Source organism: Cervus elaphus, chromosome 10 (assembly GCF_910594005.1).
Source record: "Cervus elaphus chromosome 10, mCerEla1.1, whole genome shotgun sequence".
Lineage (NCBI taxonomy): Eukaryota > Metazoa > Chordata > Mammalia > Artiodactyla > Cervidae > Cervus > Cervus elaphus.
In genome coordinates this window covers 18775248-18802250 of record NC_057824.1, presented here as the reverse complement: position 1 = coordinate 18802250, position 27003 = coordinate 18775248, and the positions used below count along the sequence as shown (strand labels likewise).

At 53.1% G+C, this 27003-nt stretch overlaps 1 protein-coding gene across 2 annotated transcripts in view; it reads left to right on the top strand.

Annotated features, from left to right (window-relative positions):
• Positions 1-27003, top strand: part of PPL (periplakin) — a 48555-nt gene that overhangs the window by 5218 nt on the left and 16334 nt on the right. For both annotated transcript variants that reach the window (XM_043914235.1, XM_043914234.1), the window contains 5 exons: positions 19060-19159; positions 24675-24829; positions 25483-25603; positions 26182-26295; positions 26393-26434. In XM_043914235.1, the coding sequence (XP_043770170.1) occupies positions 19060-19159; positions 24675-24829; positions 25483-25603; positions 26182-26295; positions 26393-26434 (532 nt within the window). The remainder of the gene's footprint in view (positions 1-19059; positions 19160-24674; positions 24830-25482; positions 25604-26181; positions 26296-26392; positions 26435-27003) is intronic.

Below are 27003 nucleotides of genomic sequence, written 5' to 3'. Positions count from 1 at the left end.
TTCCACTTCCCCTCTCTCTGGCTTTGCCCTCGCTTGCCCAGTGCTCTTGGCAGAGGGAACAAGACCTGGTGAATTAGATTCAGCACAGACTGGAACTGAAACATGTAACAGTGGCTGCTAGTGGTGGCATTTCAGGCACGATCAGGGAGCTCCTCTGGGGACAGGGAGTTTTGTGGGGAGAGGCTTACCTCAAGTCATACCTTTTAGGCAACACTCCTAGGTGAGTGAGGGGCCTCTGGAGGGCCCTGGGGGCTGGGGGAGAAGCTGCCTTTGAGAACATGTCCAAGGTTCTTTGTCAAGAGATTTCTGGCTCCTCTCTGCTCCAGGCAGGGCTGTGTGGGGTGTTGCCAGCGCCACCTGCCACTCTCCGCCTGCCTGCCTGCCCTGACCTGTCTCAGGAATGGGGAGATGGAAATGGCCCCGGTCTTTGTTCTCTCTGCTTTTGATGGATCTTCTGTCTTCTGTCCTCCTGAGCCTAGGGAGTGAGGCCCCCGGTGCTCCTTCCTGCCTCCAGGCAGACTGAGCCCTGCCCTGGCCTCTAGGCGCCCTGCCTCCAGAGCAGGCAGCCCTGCTGGGCCCCCAGGCCCTGTCACCAGCGCCTCTGCAGCATCCGCTTCACCGTTCCTGCCTCTGCCCCATCACCCCACTCCCTCCTCCCCGTGGCAGCCAGGGAGCTCTCCTTGTTGTTCGGTCACTCAGTCAAGTCCCATTCTTTGTGACCCGATGGACTGCAGCATACCAGGTTTCCCTGTCTTTCACCATCTCCCAGAGTTTGCACAAACTCATGTCCATTGAATCAGTGATGCCATGCAACCAACCTCATCCTCTGTTGTCCCCTTCTCCTACCCTCAATCCTTCCCAGCATCAGGGTCTTTTCTGGTCAGTCAGCTCTTCACACCAGGCAGCCAAAGTATTGGAGCTTCAGCTTCAGCATCAGTCTTTCCAGTGAATATTTAGGATTGACTGGTTTGATCTCCTTGCTGTCCAAGGGACTCTCAAGAGTCTCCCTGCCAGATGCCAGTCTGGTCCTGTCCACCCCTCCCCGCTGGTTCATCCCACCCCAGGCTTCCCTTTGCTCTCAGGCCCTGGGAACCGCCACCCTGCATGCTACGAGTGCATTCCCCTCTGCTTTCCATGAGCGTTCCAGCCCCTGAGCCTTTGCCCATGCTGTTCCTCCTGCCTGGAATGCCCTTCCCACCCCTCTGGGCTCACTTCTCTTCCTCAACTGGTCTCTGTTCCTTGGGAAAGCCCTCCCTAAACCTCTCTTTCCCCAGGCGGATCCACTTCCTGCATTGTCTCCCCCATCTCCTTGGTCACCCTTATCTCAGTGGCTGTTGGGTGGTCTGATGGAGATGAAGGTCTGTCTGCCCCAGAGACTGGCAGGGTGGCACGTTTGCTGAATGAGTGAATGAATGAATGCGGGTGGCCCTGGGGGCCTACAGAGATTTCCCCCTCCTGAAACATCTCAGGCCGATGCAGACACACACGCTCACACACAAGACATGCACGCATGCACTTGTTCCTACCAAGAAACGGGCTGGGTGGGTGGGGCTTTGATCTAGTGGAGAAGAATAAGGGGGCCTGAGCAGAGGGCCCCCTGCCCCCACTCCCTTCTTCTCTGTGCTGCGTAAACAGGCTGCAGCAATGCTGTGTGACAGATGCGGAGACAGTGGAGGCAAAGGCGGGGGATCAGCAAGGGTCACGAGATGGCGAGGTGGGCGTCCACGTGCACCAGCCCGCGGATCCATCACAGGGTGTGGACAGAGCAAGCTAAGGACACAGACAGCACATCTGTGTGCATTTATGAACATTCGTTCAGGGACTTCCCTGGTGGTCCAGTGGCTGAGACTCTGAGCTCCCAGTGCAGGGGGCCTGGGTTCCATCCCTGGTCAGGGAACTAGATTCCGTATGGTGCAACTAAAGACCCCACATGCTGCACCTGAGACTCGGCTCATCCGAATAAGTAAATGTTAAAAAAAGAAGAGACAGAGAGATCATAGTAACAAAAACACTCTTTAAAAAATAAAAAAATTTTAGAAATTCATACAAAGCAATCCCATGTATGTTTATAGATGCAGACACCAATATGTAGTGAAAGTTTAAGACAGGCTTAGGGAGAAACCTGTGTAGATCACAATAAACTGTGGGAAATTCTTCAAGAGATGGGATTACCAGACCACCTTACCTGCCTCCTGAGAAATCTGTATGCAGGTCAAGAAGCAACAGTTAGAACCAGACATGGAACAACAGACTGGTTCCAGATTGGAAAAGGAGTACGTCAAGGATGTATCTTGTCACACTGCTTATTTAACTTATATGCAGAGTACATCATGCGAAATGCTGGGCTGGATCAAGCACAAGCAGGAATCAAGATTGCCAGGAGAAATATCAATAACCTCAGATATGCAGATGACACCACCCTTATGGCAGAAAGTGAAGAGGAACTGAAAAGCCTCTCGATGAAAGTGAAAGAGGAGAGTGAAAAAGTTGGCTTAAAACTCAACATTCAGAAAACTAAGATCTTAGCATTCCCGTCCCATCACTTCATGGAAAATAGATGGGGAAACAATGGAAATAGTGACAGACTTTATTTTCTTGGGCTCCAAAATCACTGCAGATGGTGACTGCAGCCATGAAATTAAAAGACGCTTGCTCCTTGGAAGGAAAGCTATGACCAACCTAGACAGCATATTAAAAAGCAGAGACATTACTTTGCCAACAAAGGTCCAACTACTGATTTTGCCAATAGTCATGTATGGATGTGAGAGTTGGACTATAAAGAAAGCTGAGCACCGAAGAATTGATGCTTTTGAACTGTGGTGTTGAAGAAGACTCTGTGAGAGTCCCTTGGACTGCAAGGAGATCCAACCAGTCCATCCTAAAGGAAATCAATCCTGAATATTCATTGGAAGGACTGATGCTGAAGCTGAAGCTCCAATCCTTTGGCCACCTGATGTGAAGAGCTGACTGATTGGAAAAGACCCTGATGCTGGGAAAGATTGAAGGCAGGAGAAGGGGACAACAGAGGATGAGATGGTTGGATGGCATCACCAACTCGATGGACATGAGTTTGAGCAAGTTCCGGAAGTTGTTGATGGACAGGGAAGCCTGGTGTGCTGCAATCCTTGGGGTCGCAGAGTCAGACATGACTGAGTGACTGAACTGAACTGAGGAAGAAACCAACAGCTCCAAAATTATGCTCACCCAGAGGAGGGGGCTCAGAGGGTACTGAATAATAACACTGTTTTTGAAAAAAATCTGAAACACATATGGCTGAGTGGGAACATCAGCGAAGCCTTGGTGGCATTCTTTTCCATACTTTTCTGCATGTTTGAGCTAGGTTAAGAGTTTTCAAGTTTTTAAAAGTGCGGGGTGGGCTAGACCAGGGGGTTTGGCAGCTGATACAGCCTGGAGGGAAGCCCGCAGTTCTGGATCCGAGTCCAGTCAGCAGGGAGAGAGGGGGGAGGAAGAGGAAGGTGGCCTCAGCCGGGGGCAATGCCCAAGGCCTTGGGCACAAGAATGGAGGGTTCTGGCTGCAGAGACTGAGAATTGCGGGAAGGAACCACGGCCAGGAGCTGGGAGACGTGTGAGCACATGGCAATCTCTGAGGCTGAGGGGTAGAGGTACAGCCGTCCTGAATTATGCTTGTATTGTCCTTCTTAGATAGTAGTACCCTCGTCTCTCTTTTCCAGGTGAGGCTCAGCGTTTTAGAGTCTCAGCGGCTCTGAGCTGGGAGCAGATGAGCTGGCTGGTGGGGTGTCCGCACTGATTTCCCAGCCCATCCTTTCCTGGTCAGAGAGCTTGTCAGGTCTTATAAATGCACAGCGGGCTGCTGGCTGGCCGGAGGCTCCACCCCACCCGTGGCCTGCTGACTCTGGAAGGCTGCAGGGCTGCAAGAAGACTGTCCTGTGCAGAATTCTTTGCTGCGCCAGCAGCTGGGGCTCAGATGTCAGACTCATGGCTCTGAGGGCTTTTCACTTCTCCATCCGGGGATGGGGACTTTTGGGTTCCAGCTGGAGGTTGAGAAAGGACTCTGAGTTTGTGCCGCTAGGAACAGAGGAGGCTCCAGTCCTGCTGCTCTGCATCAGGAACATGACTCTTCCCAACTATAGACTGGGCAGTGAAGCCCCCATGTTACTGAGAGGGAAGCTGAGGGGTGGAGGGCTTGAGGGTAGAGGTCAAGGTGGAGGCTGAGGTCAGGGATGGAGGGTGGAGTAGAAAGAGCCTGTGTTTGGGAATCATGGACCCGCTTTCCAGGCCCGATTGTGCCTCTGGTCAGCTGTGTTGCTGCCGGCCACGTTCCTGCCCCGCCGTGGGCTTCACGAAGGTAGGGGCTCTGCAGACCGTGTGGTCGCTCCCACACCCCCCAAAAGATGCCTCACACATAGTAGGTGCTCAGCGAGCGGCAGTGAGAGGCCTGTTTTGAATCTACAAATTCGAGGTGTGTGGAATCATGGAGAGAACTGGAGATGATGTGTGTAAGAGCATCAGGCACATAGTAGGTGCTTCCTATTCGGAGGCCAGTACTCCTTGTCCACTGGTTTTGAACCCGGAATGATGTCCTACCAACTGGGTTTGTCACAGTTGGCTTGAGCCCCATTTAAATCTTGCAAAAATCTTCAAGACACACCCTGGTGTTACTCAAAGAGGTTTGAACTTCTGTGTGTGTGTGTGTGTGTGTGTGTGTAACGAGAGCCCAAAAGCACACGCCTGACATGAGGCCCCGAGGTGGGGAGGCCTTCCCTGGGTGGAAGCAGATTAAACCATGAAACAGGGCCGTAGTTACTCCACCAGCAGCCTTCTCACTGTAGAATCTACTTCCCCAGGATTAGCAGACAGTAAACTCCTCCACGCCCAGCTAATTACCGCTGAGGTTTCTAGTAGGGAGCCCGTCAGTCAGTTGACCTGTCAGCCTGGTATTTTTTGGATGCTTTCTGAGTACTGTTCTCTACAAGACTTCCTTCCTTCAGAGACCTGGGAATTCTTCCTCGATCTGCTGGTCTAACCCTGCAGCACATGACTCTGGTTCGTTTCCTTGTTCCCAGCCCTGCCAGCATATTAGAATCATCTGAGTTTTGGGACTTCCCTAGCAGTCCAGTGGTTAAGACTCCGAGTTCCCAATGCAGGGGGCCCGGGTTCCATCCCTGCTCGGGGAACTAGGTCCCACATGCTGCAACTAAGACCTGGTGCAACCAAATTAAAAAAAAAAAAATTATCTGAGCTTTGAAGGTGATGTCCAGGTCCTATGGCAGACCAATTAAGTCAAAATCAGTGAGGCAGGGCCCAGACTTCAGTCTTCTGATGTGCAGCCGTTAAACCCAGTGTTTACACTGCCCTGAGTAAAGGGGCAGTATAACTTGTCCATAGAATTATATGTACCTTTGTTGTTGTTTAGTCACTAAGATACGTCCAACTCGTCTGCAGCCCCATGGGCTGTCCGTGGTATTTTCCAGGCAAGAATACTGGAGTGGGGTGCCGTTTCCTTCTCCATGGGATCTTCCAGACCCAGGAATCAAACCCATGTCTCCTGCTTTGCCGGTGGGTTCTTTACCACTAACCCACCACTGTACCTTGTCCTTCCTTTAAAAGAGCTAAAGCAGAAGTTGCCTGGTCTGTCACACTCTATTCCTTTAGTCTCAACCTTCCTATGTAATTTTATGTTAGATATGTGCCTTATAAAATGGCATAGAGCTGGCTTTTGTTTTGTTTTCCTATTCTCCCCTGAGAGTCTTATCTTTTAGCGGGTGAGTTTAACTCATTCTCATTTATTGCAATGACTGATGTGTTTGGACCTACCCTGCCATATATTTTGTATTTCCTATTTATCATGCTTTCTCTTTGTTTCTTTCTTGCTCTCTTCTTGCATTTTATGGGACCGACCTTTATTTTCACAATTAAATTGGGATACAAGGCCTGAAGTGGGCAGAGTGGATGAAAATACCCTGACCCAAACAGTCTGAATCTCTGGAATTACAGTTACTGGAGAGCTTTTCTAAATCCTGCCTATTAGACCATAAACTTTTGGACGATAAGGACTTACTTACCTTGGTGGAGGTTCTTCTGTGGCTCTTAATTCCAGGATTTGTGTAGGCTGGGGGCTCAATAAATAGGTGTTGAATTAAATAGACATTTTAAGCATGTTGACAGCTCCAGGGACTTGGTGATGGAGAAGGGCCTGTCCCCAGGGCCTGTAAGAGGGACAGAGAGATGACAAGGAGTTGGGGGTGTGGTGAAAATTTATTCAGCAATTGCTGAGTATCTGGAAATCTTGACAATCTGGAAAGCTGACAGGGGGCGGCAACAGTCACCAGCGTGGACACTAACCTTCTGGCCCCAGGCAGGTCCCCCTCCCTCCCCAGGCTCAGTTTATGTATCTGCACGGGAAGCAATAATAGTACCAAGCTTGATGATGGGTTGTTAGGATCAAAGCAGGAACGCATGTCAGACCCTGGGGGAGGGCGTGGCCCAGGGAGGGGTTCCGTCATACCAGTTCCTTCCTCCTGAATGGCCTGTTCAGAGGGACAGGCTGGGAGCCCCTCATGGTGGCATCTTAGGAGAATGACTCAGCATCAACTACCACCACTGATGGTTACTCAACCACTGGGATTAATTATACTGCTGAAGATGCCAACAAGATGTAAGTCACTCTGCCTCCCCTGGGTGGTGAACGCCTTGCTGCTTTGTCTCATGTCCTTGATCTCTCCCCATCACTTTGTGGAATAGTATTGACAGACCCTGATGCTGGGATAGATTGAGGGCAGGAGGAGAAGAGGGTGACAGAGAATGAGATGGTTGGATGGCATCTCCAACTCAATGGACATGGATTTGAACAAGCTCGGGGAGATGGTGAAGGACAGGGAAGCCTGGCGTGCTGCAGTCCATGGGGTCACAAAGAGTCGGACACGACTTAGCGACTGAACAACAATATTGACATCCCTCTTGTTCTGAGGAGGTGGCTCTAACACCTGTTCGGATCTTGACACCATCACTTCCTAACAGTGTGACTTTGAGCAGGTTTCTTAGCCTCAGTTATCTTCATCTGAAAAATGAAGAGAGAAGAATTATTCACATGCTATAAAATGTCTGCTCAATTCAACATGTATTTATTGAGCCCCAAGCCTGTGCAAAGCCTGGAATTAAAGGCTACAGAAGGGTCCTCCCAAAAGATGAGTAAATCCTTATTGTCTAAAAGTTTATCACCTAATAGAATTAAGAAAAGTATCCCCAATTACTATAAGAATATATTTCTCCCAAGATTGCCAGGTGTCAGGAGATGTTGCAGGAATAGGCTGAGCGGGCGTGGGCACCTAGTGGGTCCTCTCAGTGTCTGGCTGTCTGTTTCATCGGTCATTTCCTGCACCTACTGTGTGTGCCTTTGTGGTTGAGACAGGGCAGGTGTCCTGGGTAAAAGTCTTTGCTCTCTCAGTCTGGCAGTGTTTAAAGAAGGTGGGGTCTGGGGGCCACCTAGCACCCAAGATGAACTTGGAGGTTCCCCTGGGGGCCGCTTGGGCCCTGGAGGCAGGCAGGACCCAGAAGGGGTTGACCATGCAGAACAGGAGGCCAGGCCCCCTTCTCTGGACTGTAGGAGGGGCGAGGCTGGGACAGGCTGGTTCCCAGGAGAGGTGTGGGCTCCTGTGCATTCCAGACATTCCTAGACTGATCATCCAGCTCCGCTTGCACCCACTGAGACAGAATTAACCCCAAAAGGGAGGGACTGTGGACCTGATCAAGGGCCAGAATGTGGGGACTGACTCAGGCCCGGAAGGTGGGGTGGCGCTGGCCAGGGAGGAAGGGTTCTCACCATCAGCCACACCCTGGCCCTGCCAGTTCCCATCTTGACGCCCAGAAAGAAAAAGCAAGTTGGGCGTGACCGACAGGTGACAGAACAGTTCTAGGCGGGCAGCGACTGCTGGAGTGGGGGCTTATGGAAGGGCTGTGGCCCCTCCGTAGTGGTATGAGCTGTTCCCTGGAGGTGGGTCAGGAAAGAGGCTGTTCTCCCAGGAAGGAGGGTGGTGTGGCTGGAGCAGGCTGTGTGCCTGGTTCTGGCCTGTGGCCATGAGCAAAGATGCTGGAGTCAGGTAGCTAGAGACCCATAGACGAGACCTGGCCTTGGGCAGGTGTCTGGCCAGTCTGTGTGGGTCTGGTGGGACAGTGGCAGGGAGCAAATGAAATGGCCTTTTTTCCCCAATTAATTAATTAATTAATCTACTTGGCTGTGTCAGTTCTTAGTTGCGGTGCACAGGATCTTCACTGTGTCACAGGGTATCTTTCACTGTGACACACAGACCTTCTAGTTGAGGCTCAGTAGCCCCAGGGCATGTGGGATCTTAGTTCCCCAACCAGGGATCGGACCCACATCCCACGTGTTGCAAGGTGGATTCTTAACCAGTGGACCACCAGGGAAGTCCCAGGAAATGACCTTTTATTAAGTGGCCCTAGGGTGCTAGTGGTAAAGAACCCATCTACCAATCCAGGAGATGTAAGAGATGTGGGTTCCATCCCTGGGTTGGGAAGATCCCCTGGAGGAAGGCATGGCAACCTGCTCCAGTGTTCTCGTCTGGAGAATTCCCATGGACAGAGGAGCCTTTTGGGCTACAGTCTATTGGACCACAAAGAGTCAGACACGACTGAAGTGACGTAGCATGCACGCGAGGATGCTGATAACCACCTCATGATGCGTGCAAGTACCAGGCACTAGTGTTCCGAGCCTCCTTCAGCTTCATTATGGCAGAACTGATGGGCTGCAGTCATTGTGGGCTTATCGCAGAGCGGTCCAGGGGCCACAGAATCACCCAGAACTATGCCGTTGTATTTGTTAACCACTTGCCGTGTGAGATGTGCGTAGAACAACCTGAGATGCCCTGCAAGTGTAAACCACATGCCCAGTGTTGAGGAAAAGAGAGTGTAAACTATCTCTTTAATGATGTTCTATTGGGGCTTCCCTGATGGCTCAGAGGTTAAAGCGTCTGCCTGCAATGCAAGAGACCTGGGTTTGATCCCTGGGTTGAGAAGATCCCCTGGAGAAGGAAATGGCAACCCACTCCAGTATTCTTGCCTGGAGAATCCCATGGATGGAGGAGCCTTGTGGGCTACAGTCCACGGGCGGGGTCACAAGAGTCGGACACGGCTGAGCGACTTAACTTTCCCTTTCATTATTGACTATCAAAATAATGGTTTAGCTGTACTGTGTGTGTGTGTTAAGTCACTTAAGTCATGTCCAACTCTTTGCAATCCTGTGGACTATAGCCCGCCAGGCTCCTCTGTCCATGGATTTCCCAGGCAAGAATACAGGACTGGGTAGCCATGCCCTCCTCCAGGGTATCTTCCTGACCCAGGGATCGAACCTGCATCCCTTATGTCTCCTGCATTAGCTGTATTAGATTAAATCAAACGGTGTATAAAAGTTAAGTTCACCTGTTTCTTTTTATGTTTTTCACGTGGCTGCTAGGAAGATTTAAACTACAAAGGTGCTCACATTCTGTTTTTATTAGACAGTGGCGGCCTTGAAAGTAAATCAACCTAGTCCCCACCCTATCTGCCTTGGGAACATTTTCCACCTATCAGATATGTCTTTCTGTTTGCTACCCAGTCAGTGGATCCAGTAACCTGATTGTGCAGACAAGGAAATTAAAGGTAGGAGGGTGAAACAGCACACGTTATTCCAAATGTCAGCAGCTGTTCATTAGATTACTGCTGGGACGAGCTCTGTGCCAGACACCATGGACACAGCAGTGAGCCAAGCAGACCAAAATGCCAACAATCCTGAGCCTTCCTGGGGTGACACACACGTCCAAGGTCCAACGTGTTTTACAAGGCTCCTCTCTTGAACTGACTTCATCCTCTGGATGGGGCTGATTCTTATTCCCATTTTGCAGATGAGAAAACTGAGGCACAGAGAGGCTAAGGAACCTGCCCGGGCTCTCTCAGTCTCTGTTCTTTCCCTGGGCCAGGCTAACTCAGTTTCCCTCCCCACAGGCAGGATGGAGAGGAATGGACCAGTTGGTGCAGGGTGACCGGGACAGGGAGAGCTGACAGCCAGAAGGGCTGGGGCGGGCAAGGCAGGCCCCGGACGGGACAGCGAGCCCTCTCCTGAGCGTGTTTGGGAGTGTCGACAAGTCTGGGGACGACAATGGCAAGATCTGGTTGGGTCGTTGAAAGATCTCTCCGACAAATGTGCAGAAATTGGCTGGGGTCCACAAGGGTCAGAGTGCATGGAGATGGCTGGGCGTGGCCATCACACTGATCCAGGTGAGAGGTGATGCTCTTGATCAAGGTGAGGGTTTTAGGGCCAGAGAGAGGATGTAAGCACAGGGCTCTCTCTTCCCAGGTGGAATCGGGTGAGGGGGAGGCGGAGGCAGGGGTCTGGGGTAGTCTTGGCGTTCTGCTTGAACAACTGGGTAGATGAAGCCTCTCCACTCTGCCTATCTGCGGTGTCCCTGCTGCAGTCCAGGGAAAGCAAAACTCATGGTAGAAACACCCTAAACCCCTCAAATCCCAAACCTAGTGACCCGATCCTTACTCCAAACCCAAGAGGGTTCTTCCAGACTGGGTCTGGGAGCTGCGTCCTCTCATTACCCGTATATGTGCATGGCCCCTCCCCGCAGGAGCTTGAGGAGACATGTCCAAATGTCGAGGTGACGTGAATTCTCCATTCCCCGGGCGAGGTGACATCCTCAAGGCGGAAGCGGAGTGTGTCTGGGCTTGCATGAAGATCGGTGTGGATGGCCTGGGTGGCCCGGGGTCTCTTTTTTTTTTTTTTAGCTCCTCCATGCCTGTGGGTTCTGACATGGGGCCTTGGCTGCCAGCTTTTATCAGCTCCTTAAAAGGAGCCCGAATCCCTGGGTGGTGGCTCTGGGCGGAAGCAGAGAACCTGGGCTCCCTGCAAAGCACCACTTTGTATCTGCTCTCAATTAACCGTGCCCCAGCCCTGAGGGGTGTGGACTGCCGTGACCCCCAGTGACAGATGGGTAACCTGAGGCTCAGGAAGGCTAGGTGACTGACAGCTTAATAAGGACTGAGTCAGGATCCGGATCTAGGCCGCCTGCCTTTGGTCTGGGTGCTTAACCACCAGGTTATACTGTGGTACGGCTTATCGTGGAAAAGGGCCAGGGGCTCCCCACCCAAAGTAAAGCAAGAAGAAGTGATTAGCAGTAGGTGGGGCTGAGGGTCCTGCGAGAGCCCTGGGTTCTCTGTCTTTACCCACGTGGAGCATCCGCAGAGTCTGGGTGACCCGGAGTGCCACCTCTGTCCCCACTTCTCTGATGGGCTTTCCTGCCAGCCCACTGACCAGACCCCACCCCCCTGGGCTTCACAGCACGGGTTCCAGCCCCGGCTCTCCAGTCTGCAGCTGACTTCCTGGGCTGCGAGCAGCCACCTGCAGAGCAGGCCAGGCTGTGCTTATAGAGTTTCTAACTCTGGGGATGGAGTGAGGGTGCCCGATGCCCCGTGAGGCTCCCAGGCCATCTCGCCACAGCTCTAACGCCCAGAGTACATCCTGAGGGACAAAGAGACGTCTGTTCCAGGCTAGTGCATGTGGCCTCAGACCCAGAAACTGATTGTTTGTCCCCAAGTGTCCTCAAACACAGTCATGGGACTCTGAGGCAGCCCTAGACGTCCCCCTGGCCGGCCTGTGCCCTGTTTTTCCTCCTCGCACCAGGAGTCTCATACTCAGACCAGGCCAAGGAAACGGGGTCCCTTGTCATGGCCTCAGATGGGACCTGGGCCCTCCTGGACCCTCGCCAGACTCCAGCGTCCTCAGCCTTGGAAAAGAAAACAAGGGCGGATTCTCTGGAAAAACAACCCCTGTCTGCAGGGTGTGACTCCACCTGGCTTGTGAAACCCATTCACCTTGTCTGACCAAAGTCTGGGCTGGGCTGAGAGGACCGTTTCTGGAGACAGCCAAGACCTGGGTCCCATTGGCCTTTATTAGTACCAGATGGGGTCTCGGGCCACAGCACCTACCGCCTGACTTGTTAAGGTGGGCATCCTAGACACACCATCGCCCAGAAAGATCTGCTCCTATGGGGTTTTGCTGGAAAACCTGGAAATCTAGATGTGAAAAAGTGAGTGTTAGTTAGCTCAGTCATGTTTCTTTGTGACCCCATGAACTGTAGCCCGCCAGGCTCTTCTGTCCGTGGGATTCTCCAGGCAAGAATACTGGAGTGGGTTGCCATTTCCTTCTCCAGGGGATCTTCCCCAACCTGGGGAGTGAACCCGGGTCTCCTGTAATGCAGGCAGATTCTTTGCCATCTGAGCCACCAGGGAAATCTAGAAGGAACCTTTAAAGAAAAAAAAAAACAAAAACAGCTGAGCTATGGGGGCTTCCCTGGTGGTCCAGTGGTTAAGCCTCCTCAGGTTAACCCCTGCCATCGCAGGGTGCACACGTTCGATCCCCAGTCGAGAAACTAAGATCCCACATGCCATGCATTGTGGCCAAAACATTAAAGAGAGAACAACGGAGATATGAACTTTGTTCTGCCTGCCCAGTTTCCCCGGGTGCCTCGTTCTGTTCCAGGCCTGCAGGTTGTATTTAGTCATTGTGTCTCCATCATCTCCGCCGGTCTGACAGTTCCTTAGTCTGGTCTTTCATGACCTTGGCCGTTTTGAAGAGGTCTGGCGAGGCGTTTTGCATTTGTCTGCTGGCTCCCAGCCATGGCTTCTGGGTCGAAGGTTACCCGGGAGGATTCTGAGGAAGTGCCCTGTCCCCTGCGTCCAGGTGCCTTCTCCCTGGTGGTGTTCACCTTGCTGTGAAGTTACTGTGTTTTAGAAGGAACCTACTTACAGCTTCCCTGGTGGCTCAGCCAGTAAAGAATCTGCCTGCAATGCAGGAGACCCAGGTTCCATCCCTGGGTTGGGAAGATGCCCTGGAGTAGGGAATGGCAACCCACTCCAGTATTCTTGCCTGGGAAATCCCATGGACGGAGAAGCCTGGTGGGGCACAGTCCATGGGGTCACAAAGAGTCGGACACGGCTGAGCGACTTTCACTCACTTCTTTTACAGGACCAGGCACCACTGGCAAGCGGGGTTCCCCAGGGGGAAAAGGGGGTCCATAAGCACAGCCCCATGCACAGATCAGGGAGCAATGTAAGGGCTTAGTTTCATTTGGATTGCAAGCCCCTCGGGAAGTAAAAGTGCATGGAGTAGTGTTCTATAAATAGTCATTGTACCACTTATGGGACCCCTGAAATGTGCTGGGTGATTAGACTGAATATTTGTTGAGTGTCCCCAGTGTGCCAGGCACTGTTTTAGGTGCTGGTGAAACTGGTGACACCCCACTCGTGAGCTGACATGATGTCTAACCTGCTTAGAGGCTGCTGTAAATCTCTAGCTCAGTCCTCGAACCCCAGAGTGGTCTTTGAAACTCGATTCCAGGGTCCCAGAAGTGACCCTGACCCTCGCCACCCACCTCACCTGCCTAGAAAGGATGAATCTTGCCCACCTGACAGGTGATACAACTGAGATTCAGAAGTAGAAAATAGTTCTTCCAAGGTTGTGTGCTCAGTCACTCAGTTGAGTCCGACTCTTTGCAAGTCCATGGGCTATAACCCGCCCTCCTCTGTCCATGGGATTCTCCAGGCAAGAATACTGGAGCGGGTGGCCATTTCCTTCTCCAGGGGATCTTCCCGACCCAGGGATCGAACCCCCGTCACTTAGGTCAGAAGGCGGGTTCTTCACCACTGCACCACCTCTATGGTGGGGATATTGACCACACCAGTGGAACTTCTCCCGCAGCGTCCTCTTCTTGCCCTGTCCCTTCCTTTTCCTGGCGCTGGCTTACGAGGTTACACGGATGGTTAGCGCACTCAGGATTTGAACCCTCTCTGGCTCTGGACACTGGCTGCTCCCTGGCATGACCTTGGGCGGGTGCCTGCGCTTTTGAGGGCCTCAATTTGCTCACCTGTGTAATGAGCAGGTGGGGCTCAATGACTTCCGAGGCACCTACCAGTGCCAACGGCCACTGCCCTCAGCATCTCTGTCCGTGTTAAACTTCTAAGTAAGTGGAGGGAGGCTGGGTGTGTCCCTCGTCCAGCCTGTCACTCAGATCCGCTTCCCTGGTCCCTTCCCTTCTCTGGTGGGGCCGGGGGAGGGCACCTCAGCTTTCCTGGCTCAGCCCAGAGATTCCCATCTTCGTGGGTGGGACCGGACTCGGAAGAGACTGGTAGGGAAGAGCTGTATCTGGGCCTCCATCGGTCGGGCTGACAGCCCCCAGGGGCCGTGTCTGGCTGCCTCAGTGTGGCCCATTAGCTGGATGAAAAGCTGGACCAGCCCAGCCAGTTCTCAGCCCTCTTGGGATCTGCAAACACACACGCACACGCACACGCCTCTGCCCCTGCAGATTCCCGACTCACCCATGTTCCTGTACCCCTGGTGCGGGGATCTGTGGCTCTCACGGGAACACATGTCTGCTCCTATGGCCAGCTGGATGGCGCGAGGAAGACAGGACCCTTTGGGGCCTCTCATTTGGGACTCTAAACCCAAAAGGCAGAAGTGCTGAGACTGCTCCAGAGGTGTGGGTTGGAATCCCAGCTCTGCTTTGCTTTAGCCAGTGAGACTGTGGCCAAGCTAGCTAATGGCTCTGTGCCTCAGTTTGCCCATCTGTAAAATGGGAGACCAGTGCTACTTCAGGGAGTGGTAGAGTTAATGAGTTCATCTGGATGTGATTTGCTTAGCACCAACCGGGCACATGGTCAGCCCTCTGTGAGGTTTTAACTAGCATCTTCCAGGCACCTGGGTGTAACCCAGGACTGGCCCAGCCTCCATGGAAAACAGGATAAAAGGTGGGGACCATTCGAGAGGGGGACGGAAGAAGAAATAAATCCCTGCCACTTGTAAATGGCACTGGCCAGTGCTTTTGATGCGAGTTTTATTGAGATATAACTCACATACCATGTGTCTCACTCATTGTGCTTGAGCTTAGCTGGTCAGTTGTGTCTGACTCTGCGACCCCATGGACTGTAGCCCACCAGGCTCTTCTGTCCATGGGAATTCTCCAGGCAAGAATACTGGAGTGGGTTGCCACGCTTTCCTTCAAAGGATCTTCCCAACGCAGGGATCACACCCAGGTCTCCCGCGTTGCAGGCAGATTCTTTACCATCTGAGCCACCCGGGAAGCCCAGTTCATTCATTAAAAGTGTACAATTCAGTTGTTTTGAGTATATTCACAAAATTATATGACTGCCACCGTAATCAGGGTTTTCCCAGGTGGCACTAGTGGTAAAGAACCTGCCTGCCAATGCAGGAGACGTAAGAGACTCAGGTTTGATCCCTGGGTTGGGAAGATCTGCTGGAGGAGGGCATGGCAACCCACTCCAGTGTTCTTGCCTGGAGAATCCCATGTACAGAGGGGCCTGGCGAGCTACATGGGGTTGCAGAGAATCGGACACGACTAAAGCGACTTAGTACGCATACACACCATAATCAATTTTAGAACATTTTATCACCTTAAAAAGAAACTCACAGCGTGTAGCACTCACTCCCCTTCTGTCTCCCCATCCCAGCCCCTCCTGACTATTAATCTACTTTCTCTTTCTATGAATCTACCTACTCCAGATAATTCATGTAAGTGGATCTTTTGTGTCTGGATTCTTTCACTTACCCTCGTGGTTTCAAGGTTTCTCCATGCTGTAGCCTGTATTAGCATTTCATTTCTACTTTCCATTGTGCGGATATTCTGCATTTCGTTCATCTGTTCATTAGTTGAACATTTGTGTTGTTTCCACTTTCTGACTATTGTAAATACTGCTTCTGTGAACATTTGTGTACAAGCTTTTACGTGGGCCTGTGTTTTCATTTCTCTCGATATCTATTGAGTGGAATTGCTGGTTTCCTTGCTTGTAAAGACGCACACACACCTCCCCCAGGGACTTGGGGTGAAGATGCTATCGGGGCCATGTCTGTGGACGTGTCTGATGCCTGGTGAAGCGTGTGCGCTAGGTGTCAAGTTACCATAGTGACTCTGTGGTCATCCCTGGTAGACAGATGGAGAGACTGAGGCGCCTCAAGGCTGAGGTGCCTGCCTGGGACGGTCCAGCAGGTCTTGGAACCCATGCCTCTCTGGCCACATGCTCCCACTGAATTGCCCTTTGTTCCCCACCAGGAGCACCAGGTCCATGGAGCTGGCTGTCCCCACCCCACCGCCCTGGGTCCCCTTCCGGTGCTGGGCTTCGGCTAGAGTAATGGGCTGGCCAGGGTGCGGCCCAGGAGGCGCTTTCCTCGAACCTGTCCCAACCAGTGAGGGGGCTGGTTTGGGAGCTGATCCCGTGCCCTGGGGTGCAGCTGGGCTAGACCCGCGAGGGATAGAGGCCCCCACCTAACCCACATTGCAGGTTCGCAGTGGTGGCCCTGGCTGTCATGGTTAAATATTTGGGTTGAGACTCACCACGTCTGACTGCTGAGGCCACAGTAGGGGTCAGTGGCTGGGGCTGGGTTGAGGGCAGAAGTGTTCACATTCGCCATGTGGTCTGCCCAAGCCAAGGCGGGGGCGGGGGGTGATGGGAGTCGACCCATGACCTGGCAGCCTCACCCCATCTTACCCAGATCCTCCATGCACAGTCCCCTCTTCTGAGCCTTTCTAGATGCTCCACTGAATACGAGCTTTCTCCACCACAGGACTTCTCAGAGCCTTTACTGACTCATGAGCTTATTGAGGGGTCGGGTTTTCCTAACTGCCTTGAGTGACAAAGCTTTCATTCGAGGAGCAATTTGCAGGACCAGGATTCCTGAGGCCCCACTTTGGGAAAGTCTGCCTCCTTGGTGTTCTTCGCGGAGGGTGTGGCCTGGGTCTTGTTCCCCAAGATCCTGACCCTCTCCCCTCCTAGCGCCTGTGTATCCAGACCTGGCACAGAGCAGGCCCCCAGGCAGGGTTTGGGACTGAGCTGGACAGTCTTGCAGCTTCTGTTCGTTTGCCTGTCTCTGCCACCACGCCGGCTTCCCCCGCAGCATCAGCAGTATCTGCAGTGTTGAGTCTCAAACCCTTTTGTTCAGCTGCTAAGTCGTGTCTGACTGTCTGCAGCCTTGTGGACTGCAGCACGCCAGACTTCCCTGTCCTTCACCATCTCCCAGAGTCTGCTTATACTCATGTCCACTGAGTTAGTGATGCCAGCCAACCATCTCATCCTCTGTCGTCCCCTTCTCCTCCTGCCTTCAGTCTTTGGAGCCAGTATATGAGGTCTCTGATGGAGACAGGAGGACTGAGTGCCGATCGCGACCACTGCGGGTAGCTGTGTGACGGTGGCTAAGCTGCTTCCGCTTTCTGGTCATTGTTTCCTCCTTTGTTTAAAGAAAACAAGGAGGGACTTCCCTGGTGGTCCAGTGGCTAAGCTCCATGCTCCCGATACAGGGGGCCTGGGTTCAATCCCTAGTCAGGGAACTAGATGCCACATGCTGCAACTAAGAGTTCCCACAACGAAGATCCTGCATTGCCAAATAAATAAATTAAGAAAAAAAAAAAGAAAACAAGGAGCTGGACAATGATCAGTAAGGCTCCTTAAGTATAATCACGAACCTTTGTGAGACTTACGGGGCGCCCAGCTCTTTGCCTGCATAACCTCACTCGCATGCCTAACACCCAACCGGGAAGGGTCCGTCTGATAGCGGGAAGCAGAGCCACAGAGAGGGACAGCAGCTTGGCCAAGTCACACAGCCCCAGCGCACATCTGAGTCCCAAACCAAGGTCTCCTCCACTCCCACAGGAGTGTTTGCCAGGGTGGGCTGCAGTGGGATTTTGCGGGGCAGACAGATACAGCCAGAGAGAACACAGGAACGCCGAATGGGAGAGGCTTTCCAATTTCAAATCTCTCCCAGACACTGAGAGACTCTCTGGAGGTCTCAGCTCAGTGCCAGCAGAGCTCTGACTTGGCTGTGGGGCATGCATGCCAAGCTCTGCCTTTAAGCAGGGGTGGGCAGGGCTCAGTTTCAACGTGTGCAGGTGGCCAAGTGTCCAGCTAGAACTTAATGCCATCCTTTTATTTCTGTGGGATTTATTTTGCCTGTTACCTCTTTATGGCAAGGGCTTCTGGTTTTCTGTTTACAATGAGGAAGCAAGTCCTCTTTCTTAGGACATTTATTTAAATATAAAGAATGAGTCGATTGAAAGACAAGTATCAGGTACTTAGTAATAAGGCTGCTGACACAAAACTTGTACCCGAGTGTCCAGAGAAGCCTGAGCCATCAATGGCCAAAAGGTGGAAATGGCCTAAATGTCCATCAGTGGATAATCAGATAAACAAAATGTGGCATAGCCAAGGCCTGGAATATTATGCAGCCATAAACAGGAGTGAAGCACTGTTGCACACTATCTACAATGTGGATGTAGCTCAAAATATTGTTAAGTGAAAGAAGTTAGACCCGAAAGGCCCTTTGTGGTACAGAGTAGGCACATCCACAGAAACAAAAAGTAGATCTGTGGTTGCTAGGGGCCGTGGGGTGGAATGGTGAGGAGTGAGTGCTAAAGGGGGCGGGGTTTCTTTTTGGGGGTGATGAAAATGTTCTGAGATTACATAGCAATGATGGTTTTACAACCTTGTGGATACACTACAAACCCTGAATTGTGCACTTTATTTTTAAAATTTACTTTTATTGATTTATTTGGCTGCGCCAAGTCTTAATCATGACATGTGGGATGTGAACTCTTAGTTGCAGCGTGTGGCATCTCGTTCCCTGACCAGGGATCGAACTCGTGCCCCCTGTATTGGGAGCATGTGGTCTTAACCACTGGACCATCAGGGAATTCCCAGAATTAGCACACTTCTAAGGGGTGAATTTTATGACATGTGAGTTATATCTCAATAAAAAAGGTGGGAGAACAGAATAAGTGTGCTCTGCCCACATGGCCAAGAGAAGCATCGGAGTGACGGCCAGAGCAGAGGCTGATTCCTGGGCAGGTGCTGCCTCACTCTGAGCCTCTGGTGACATCGCCCTGGGGGGACAGCCAAGCTCCATCTGAGGCTCACTGGGCAGCTTCTGCTCTGAGCCCGGGGCTGGGGACAGCCTGGGTGGCTGGGGCACTGGCGGGACCCCGTTCGGGCCTGGCGGCTCACCTCCCCTCTCTCCGCCTGCAGCGTCTCTAACAAGGAGCTGTCGGAGCTCATCGAGCAGTTGCAGAAGAATGCCGACCAGGTGGAGAGGAACATCGTGGACACGGAGGCCAAGATGCAGAGCGTGAGTGCCCGCCTCCCCCCCGGTGCCCCCGAGATGCCAGCCCCCTGGGGACCCGGGGCTCGGCTGACCCCGAGGTTCTCAGCTGGGCATGATTCTGCTCCCGGGGGACGTGTGGTCACGTCTGGAGACATTTTTAGCCATCGCACATTGGGGAGTGCGGGGTTGGGTATCTAGTGATGGAGGCCAGAGATGCTGCTATGTAGCCTAGAGAGCAGAGAAAGATTCAGCCTCAAATGTCAGGGTGCCCAGGGGGAGACAGACTGCAGAGGAGCCTCCTCCGTGCTGTTAATGCCAGCTCCTCCACCCCGGATCCTGAGACCCTGCAGCCGTGGGCCCTGTCTGGAGCAGAGCCAGTCTCAGGAGCCAGGCCTTGGCTAGGACCTTGATTTTGCCACTTCCTGTGTGACCTTGGGCAAGTCACCTTACCTCCCTATGCACCCGAAAGGGGGAAAAGCCATCACCCCCTCTCCTGGGCTTCTGGAGGGATTTGATGAGATTATGCAGGTGGCGCTAGTGGTTAAAGAACCCTCCTGCCAGTGCAGGTAGACCTTAGAGACCCAGGTTCAATCCCTGGGTCGAGAAGATGCCCTGGAGAAGGAAATGGCAACCCACTCCAGTATTCTTGCTTGGAGGATTCCATGGACAGAGGGGCCTGGCGGGCTGCAGTCCATGGGGTCGCAGAGAGTCGGACACAACTGAGCACGTATGCGGGTGCGGTGCAGGGCTCCCTGTGATTAGCAGCAGCATCCTCACGTCCCTACCACTGCCACTGCTCAGACGCAGGCGGGCCAGATCATTTCCCCGCTCCGTGCCTCAGCTTCCTGGACTGTAAAATGGGGACAACAACTGGCCCGAGCCCAAAGGTTCTCCCGGGGATCCTGCTCCGTGGGCAGCCCTGCGGCCGTGCTCACGCCTGTGAGCTGCTAAGCTGGCCACCGCCTCTTTGAACCCCTCCGCACCAGCCCAGAGTGGTTGAGTTTATACCTTCTCTGTAGCTAGAGAGGGCCAGGATGGATTGTGTCAGTGACAGAGCTGACCTCAGAGCCATCCCCCACCCCCCAGAGGGCGTGTTGCCAGATTTAGCAAATGAAAATACAGGATATCCAGTTCCATTTGAAGTTTAGGACACAAATTTTTATGGGTGTAAGTGTCTCCCACGCACTGCTTGGGATATACTTATATTACAGATTATCCATTGTTTACCTGAAATTTGAATTTAAACAGGTGTCTATATTTCATCCACATTCCAGGCATGACTAAGAGGCAGGTCCAGAGGCGTGCAGAGGAGTTGAGGGTGGACAGGTCATGAGTTGTCTGGTTGGCCCCATGGCCGTCCCCTGGCCATGACCTGGCTGCCTCTCCGCAGACCACCCAGGCGTCCACTCCCCTGAGGGCCAGTCCCCCTGAGAACTGAGGGACAGGGGTGGGTTGGGGAATGACACTCTTTGGGTGACAAGTAGGGGGTGGGGAGAGCTCGAGAAGGGGGCAGGATGGATCCCGCTGGGGTCTCCCTCCCCCAGGACCTCCCTTCCCCCATCCCCGCCTCCACCTCCCATCTTTCTCCAGGCATCAGCCGGCCCTGCCAGCATCCCTCCCTCTGGCCATGCCCTGGCCCTGGTACCCAGTCCCTCTGGCAATTTTTTTTTTGTCCCCACTCTCATGACTGCCATGGTGGCGTGTGTACTTTCCTAAATGAAAACAGATTTTTGGGGTGTCTCCTTTTTTCCTCCTAATAAAAGTAATATGTGTTCACCACAAACATTTCGGGGCCGATAACCAAGTATAAAGAAGCAAATTAAGATGGCATATGATTCCACCAGCAGAGGGGAAGCCCATCCCCTCACATCCGATGTCTCTCTGACCTTTTCTGGCCTGTGTGAGAGTGTGGGAACAGACCCCAGTGCTCATCTCATGGTATTTGCTTAGAGTCATGACTCAAAGTAGCAAGGATGTGTTTGGAAGATAATTTTGAACTTGTTTTTTGTTTTTATTCAAAACAAACTTAAACCAGATTTTGAAGATGGCATGGGCTAATCTTTTTGTCTTTTCTCTTCCTTCTTTCAAAAGAAAACATCATTATTAATTTTATTTATTTATTTAACAAATAGTTTATAATAATTTATAAACTATTTGTTAAATATATTTATTCATTTATAAGTTAAATTTTATTAATTTAACAAAATTATTAATTTTATTAAAAGAGAACCTAAAAGTTCTCTTTAATTTTCCTATTTTTTAAATGGAAGTGAGGTTCACATGAAATAAATTGAAGCATTTAAAGTGTAGAATTTCATGGCATTTCATACGTTTATGATGTGTGATGACCACATCTTTCTGGTCCCAAGGTGCTTTCATCCTCCCAAAGGGAACTCCCATGCCCACCCACCCAGCAACCGCTACTCCACTTTCTTCTCTTTGAATATACATATTCTGGATATTTCACAGAAACAGAATCACACAGTGTGGGGCCTTGGGTGCTGCTATGCTTTCCCTGGTGGCTCAGATGGTAAAGAATCTGCCCACAATGCAGGAGACCCAGGTTCAATCCTTGGGTCTGGAAGATCCCCTGGAGAAGGGAATGCCAATTCTGTCTAGTATTCCTGGGGTTTCCCTGGTAGCTCACACGGATAAGAATCTGCCTGCAATTTGGGAAACCCTGGTTTGACCCCTGGACTGGGAAGATTCCCTGGAGAAGGGTATGGCAATCCACTCCAGGATTCTTTTTGTACCTATCCCAATTTTTAAATGCCAGAAAAGCCGGAAGGTTTGGAGAACACCTGTAACCTCACCACACAGACCCTACCAGTAACCATCTCCTGGATTTGCTTTATTGATTATCTGTCCGTCAGTGTGGGCAAAATTTACAAGATATGTTGGTCCCTATGACTTTCTCTTTTTTTTTTTTACTTAAAAAAACTTGTCTGTGGTAAGTGTCCAAATTTTAAGAGCTCACACTTGTGAGTTTTCGCATCAGTCGGTACCCATGGAACCTTTACTCAGGTCAAGTCAAAGGACATTTCCCGAAAGGTCCTGGGGGACCTTCGCAATCAATGTCAACCCCCCACCCCCGAGGTAACCACAGCGCTGACCTGTCCTCATCGATCAGTCCTGCCCGACTGTGGACTCCTGAACGCCCGCATGGCATCTTTTGGCTGGATATTCTCTCCTGTTTTGGCTGGACACGGCTTGCATTCCCACGGAGGCTCTGCCTCTGTGGGAATTAGGAAATGATTAATTTACTTCCTCCTTTTGCAAAATTAATCTTTGACACAGTAATTGCCCAGCAGAGCTTCAGATCAACTGGTGATGATGGAGCTGATAAAATTCCACCCACGCCAAGAACCATGATGTTTTGCTGTAACTTTTAACCAGCCAGTCCTGCCCACAGTGGGGCGATGGTCCAGCGACTGACCTTCTGCCACGTGGGCCTCACCCCCAAAGCCCCTCAGGAAGCTGCCCCCGCCCCTCACTGCCCAGCCCTCCCAGAGTTGGCCCAGGAAAGACCTGGAATGTGGGCTGGATACCATCTCTTCTTCCAAGAGGGAGGCTGGGTCGTTTTACACTGTACCAGGCACCACACCACCTCCGTTCACTTCTTTTCCCTTTTGCTGTTTCTCCCTTTTGTGCTTTTTCTTTTTTTTAACAGCTTTATTGAGGCAGGTTTTACAGATCAGAAAATGCACCCCCTTCGAGCACACAGTGCAGTGATTGTTTTAGTAACATCACCGAGGGGTGCAGCCATTTCCACAGGTCGGTTTCCAAACCTGTAATCCCTTTGTAAGCTCCCCTGTGTCCATTGACTGCGGATTCCTGCTCCCATCTGCCCTCTTTTATAGATCGACTGACTTGGGGCAGCTCCCGGAAACCAGTCCCGAGGGGCGTGGCCTTTGGTGCCTGACTCCTCTCACTTGCTGGTTTTGAGCTCGTCCCCATCTGTACTCCCATCTTCTGGCGGCCGAGGGACAGTCCCCTGGTCCCTTGGCTGCCTCTGCTGAAGCGTGGGTTTCTCTTACTGCCCTTGCAGAGATGGGGACACAACCCCCACCTGGGGGTAGGGGACTGGCCTGCGAGGTCCCCTGTGGGACCCCCCTCCTCCCCGCCTGTGCTCAATCCAGTCTCTGACTCGTCTCCCCCCACCCCCGGGCCTGGGGTCCCCAGGGCCTGGCTCAGAGCCCATCTGCTCTCCATGAAAGTCCACTAAGTGGATTAACAGGCTGTGTTTTGAAACCTGCTGTTCCCACTGCCAGTTCATCATTCTTCCCTAAATTATCAGACACCCTGGACTCATCAACCCTGAATATTCATGGAAGGGTTGATGCTGAAGCTCCAATCCTTTGGCCATCTGATGAAAAGGGCCAACTCTTTGGGAAAGACCCTGATGCTGGGAAAGATTGAGGGCAAAAGGAGAAGAGGGTGGCGGAGGATGAGGCAGTTAGATAACATCACTGACTCAGTGGACATGAGCAAACTCCAGGAGATAGTCAAGGACAGGGAAGCCTGGTGTGCTGCAGTCCATGGGGTTGCAAAGAGTCGGACATGACTTAGCGGCAGAACAGCAACAACGGGACTCATCAGCGACTGAGCAGTTATACCTCCCAGACATCCCCCCACTCTGTTCATTCTCAACATTGCAGTGGCAACACCCTGGCACAGGCCACCCTCAGCTCTCACCTGGGCCTTGCCACAACCCCTGACTGTGCCCCTAGCTTGGACCCTCTCCCCTGACGAGCCCCTGGAGGAGTCGCCTTTAAGGATGGGTGGCACCATGCCCTGTCCCACCCCCAACTTCCTCCCCTGACCCTCCTTCCAGCCGTCATTTCCTGCCACAGGACCTTTGCACAGGCCACTCCCTGTGCCTCCAAAACCCTTCCCCTTCTTCCTTCATTCTTAGCCTGCGTCACTGCCTCAGAGGGGTCTCACTGAATCCCAGAGCCCGCGCTCAAGCAGGTCCCCCACGTTCCACCTCTGCTGTTTTGTTGGTAAACACCGACCTGTATGAACTTTGTCATCTTTCTTCCCCAACCAGGGAGCGAACCCATCTCCCCCCTGCAGTGAAAATGCGGAGTCCTAACCACTGGACTGCTAGGGGGTTCCTGACGTTTTTTTTGTTGACAGGCCCTTCCGGGGGTCTCCCTCCTCCCTTGGTGGCACAGTGGTAAAGAATCTGCCTGCCAATGCAGGAGATGCAAGAGCCTCCAGTTCTATGCCTGGGTCGGGAAGATTCCCTGGAGGAGGAAATGGCAACCCACTCCAGTATTCTGGCCTGGAAAATCACATGGACAGAGGAGCCTGGCAGGCTACAGTCCACAGAGCCGCAAAGGGTCAGACACGATGAGCACACACACTGCCCTCCTCCCTGGGCTGGATGGGCCATGTCTCCCTGTGCACGGCTGTGTCCCGAGCCTGCTACCCCAGAGCAGGGGCTGGGCAGCGCCAGGGGAGCCCCCCGATCCCGGCTGTGCCCCCCGAGTCCCTGGCCTCTGTCTCCCCCACCCCTTTCTTGTGCCTCTCACAGGACCTGGCCCGGCTGCAGGAGGGCCGGCAGCCCGAGTACCGGGACGTGGCCCTGCAGAAGGTGTCGGACTCGGAGAAGCTGCTCTACGTGCTGGAGGCGGACGCAGCCATCGCCAAGCACATGAAGCACCCCCAGGGGGACATGATCGCCGAGGAGTAGGTCCCCTCCGCTTCTGGTCCTGAGGGAGCCGCTCGGGGTCAGGGCAGGGGGCTGCAGCCGCTCAATGTGCAGGGACCTGAGTCGGGGTTCGTGGAGGGCTGACGGGGGGGTGCAGCCCTAGCTGAACGCGTCACGCGATCCTTCCAACAACCCATTTCACAGCTGGGGAAATTGAGGCTTGGAGTACCCGGGTCCCCTGTCCTGGTCACAGTGTGACCATAGCCCCCGACCTCCAAGCTTGTGAGCGCACTGTCCCCTGCCTGATGCCCGGCTGGCTTTCTGAGCTCCGGGCTCTTGCCTCAGCTCACACATGGACAGAGCACAGTCCCTGTCACAGCCCTATCGTGGGCCCTGCTGGGTGGATGGTGGGCTGCAGAGAGCAGCAGACTGGCCTGTTTGTTCTGGAAACTTCTACGGTTCCAGGCGCATAGTAGGCCCTGGGGAAACATTGGTCGGGGGAGGCAGGATGAAAGAAAGTGGGCAGGAGCAGGGCAGGGCCTGGACCCAAGGCCACCGTGACCCTGACCTTCCAGGCTACTGAGCAGAAAGCTGAGGCTGGGGGCTGGGGTGGGAGCCCCCCTCGGGGCAGAAGCACTACACCTGCCACCAGCCCCACTAACCAGGGTGGTCTCTCTCCCTCCCCGCTCAGCATCCGTCAGCTGAAGGAGCGTGTGACCAACCTCCGCGGGAAACACAAGCAGATCTACAACCTGGTGGTGAAAGAGGTGGACCCGCAGGTCAACTGGGAGGCGCTGGTGGAGGAAAAGCTGGTACGGCCCGGGCTTCAGCTGGGGTGGGGCGTGTAAGGGCCAGGAGACCCCCTCCATTGCATGGGCACCGGAGTCTGGCTGTTCCCGTTATTTCCTGATGTCTGTGTTGATGAGATGAGCAAGGCTCAGAGAGGTGTAGTGCCTAGCCCAGGGTCACACAGCAGACACGGTGGAGGTTGGGACCCTTCCAGGATCGTTGGGGTCCTGGTCGGCTGAGGGCAGCAGCTAGATTTCTGGCCGGCCACTGGTCTTCCTGTGCCCTCGCCAGCCCATCTCCACCCTGGAGAAGCCCGGCCACTGGTGTGATTCCAAGCAAGTGACTCCCCCGGCCGAGCCTCTGTTTTCCCATCTGAGAAATGGAAACAGTAACCGCGAGGGCCTCTGAGGTTGCCGTGAGATTAAATGAGACAGGGGTGACAACCTCTTCCCCCATCCCTCCGGGGCTACTTAACTGCCTCCTCGGCTGGCGCTGTGAGGAGGAGAGCTAAGGTTCCCCAGGCAAGGGTACCGGGTGGCCCGCAAGTCCTGGGCCCCCTGGCCCACGCCTTTGCTTGTCGTCCCCCCGCCTCCCTGGCCAGGACAAGCTGAGCAGCCAGAGCTTCGGGACGGACCTGCCGCTGGTGGACCAGCAGGTGGAGCAACACAACATCTTTCACAATGAGGTCAAGGCCATCGGGCCCCACCTGGCCAAGGTGTGTGCATGGGGGGAGGGGTTGAAGGGACCCTGGGGAAGAGGGGCTCCTGCCTGCACCCCCCAACCCTAACCCATGTCCTCGGCCTCATCCTCAGGAACAGAACAGTGAACTCCAGGCCAAGTACCAGAAACTGCTGGTGAGACGCCCCCAGGACCAGAATGGGAGGGGATGGGAAGCCAGGCTGTGAGCAAAGAAGTGTGTGCGGTTAACACTTCAAGCAGGATGGAGGAGGATGAAGTGGGGAGAAGCAGGACCCTGAGCCCCTACCCAAGAGGCGCCCCTGATTGCCCTTTGCTCATGGAAAACCCCAAGAGACCCTATGGATACAGTTTATCCTACTATTTGCTTAATTCTTTATTGAGCACCAACTGTGTGCCAAGAACAGTGCCAGGGGCTTAATAAGCAAAAGTTCTCTATTTTCCTTTCCAAAACCTTTGAAGAATGTCTTCTTTTTTATAACTGCACAGTGATGCATAAGTGCTTTCTTGTTGTGGATGTCACAGACACCTCGGGCATGAGAAGGTAGGGGCAGCAACAGTGTTGCCCATGGTCGGAGGCTCTGGAGCTGGGCCGCCTCCACCCCTTCAGATGGGGAGACCTTGAGCATGAGCTGCTGAGTCTCTGGGAACCTCAGTCTCCTCATCTGTAAAACGGAGTCACTTCCACTGCTTGGCTTACAGGATGCTTTCAGGATTGCCTGAGTTG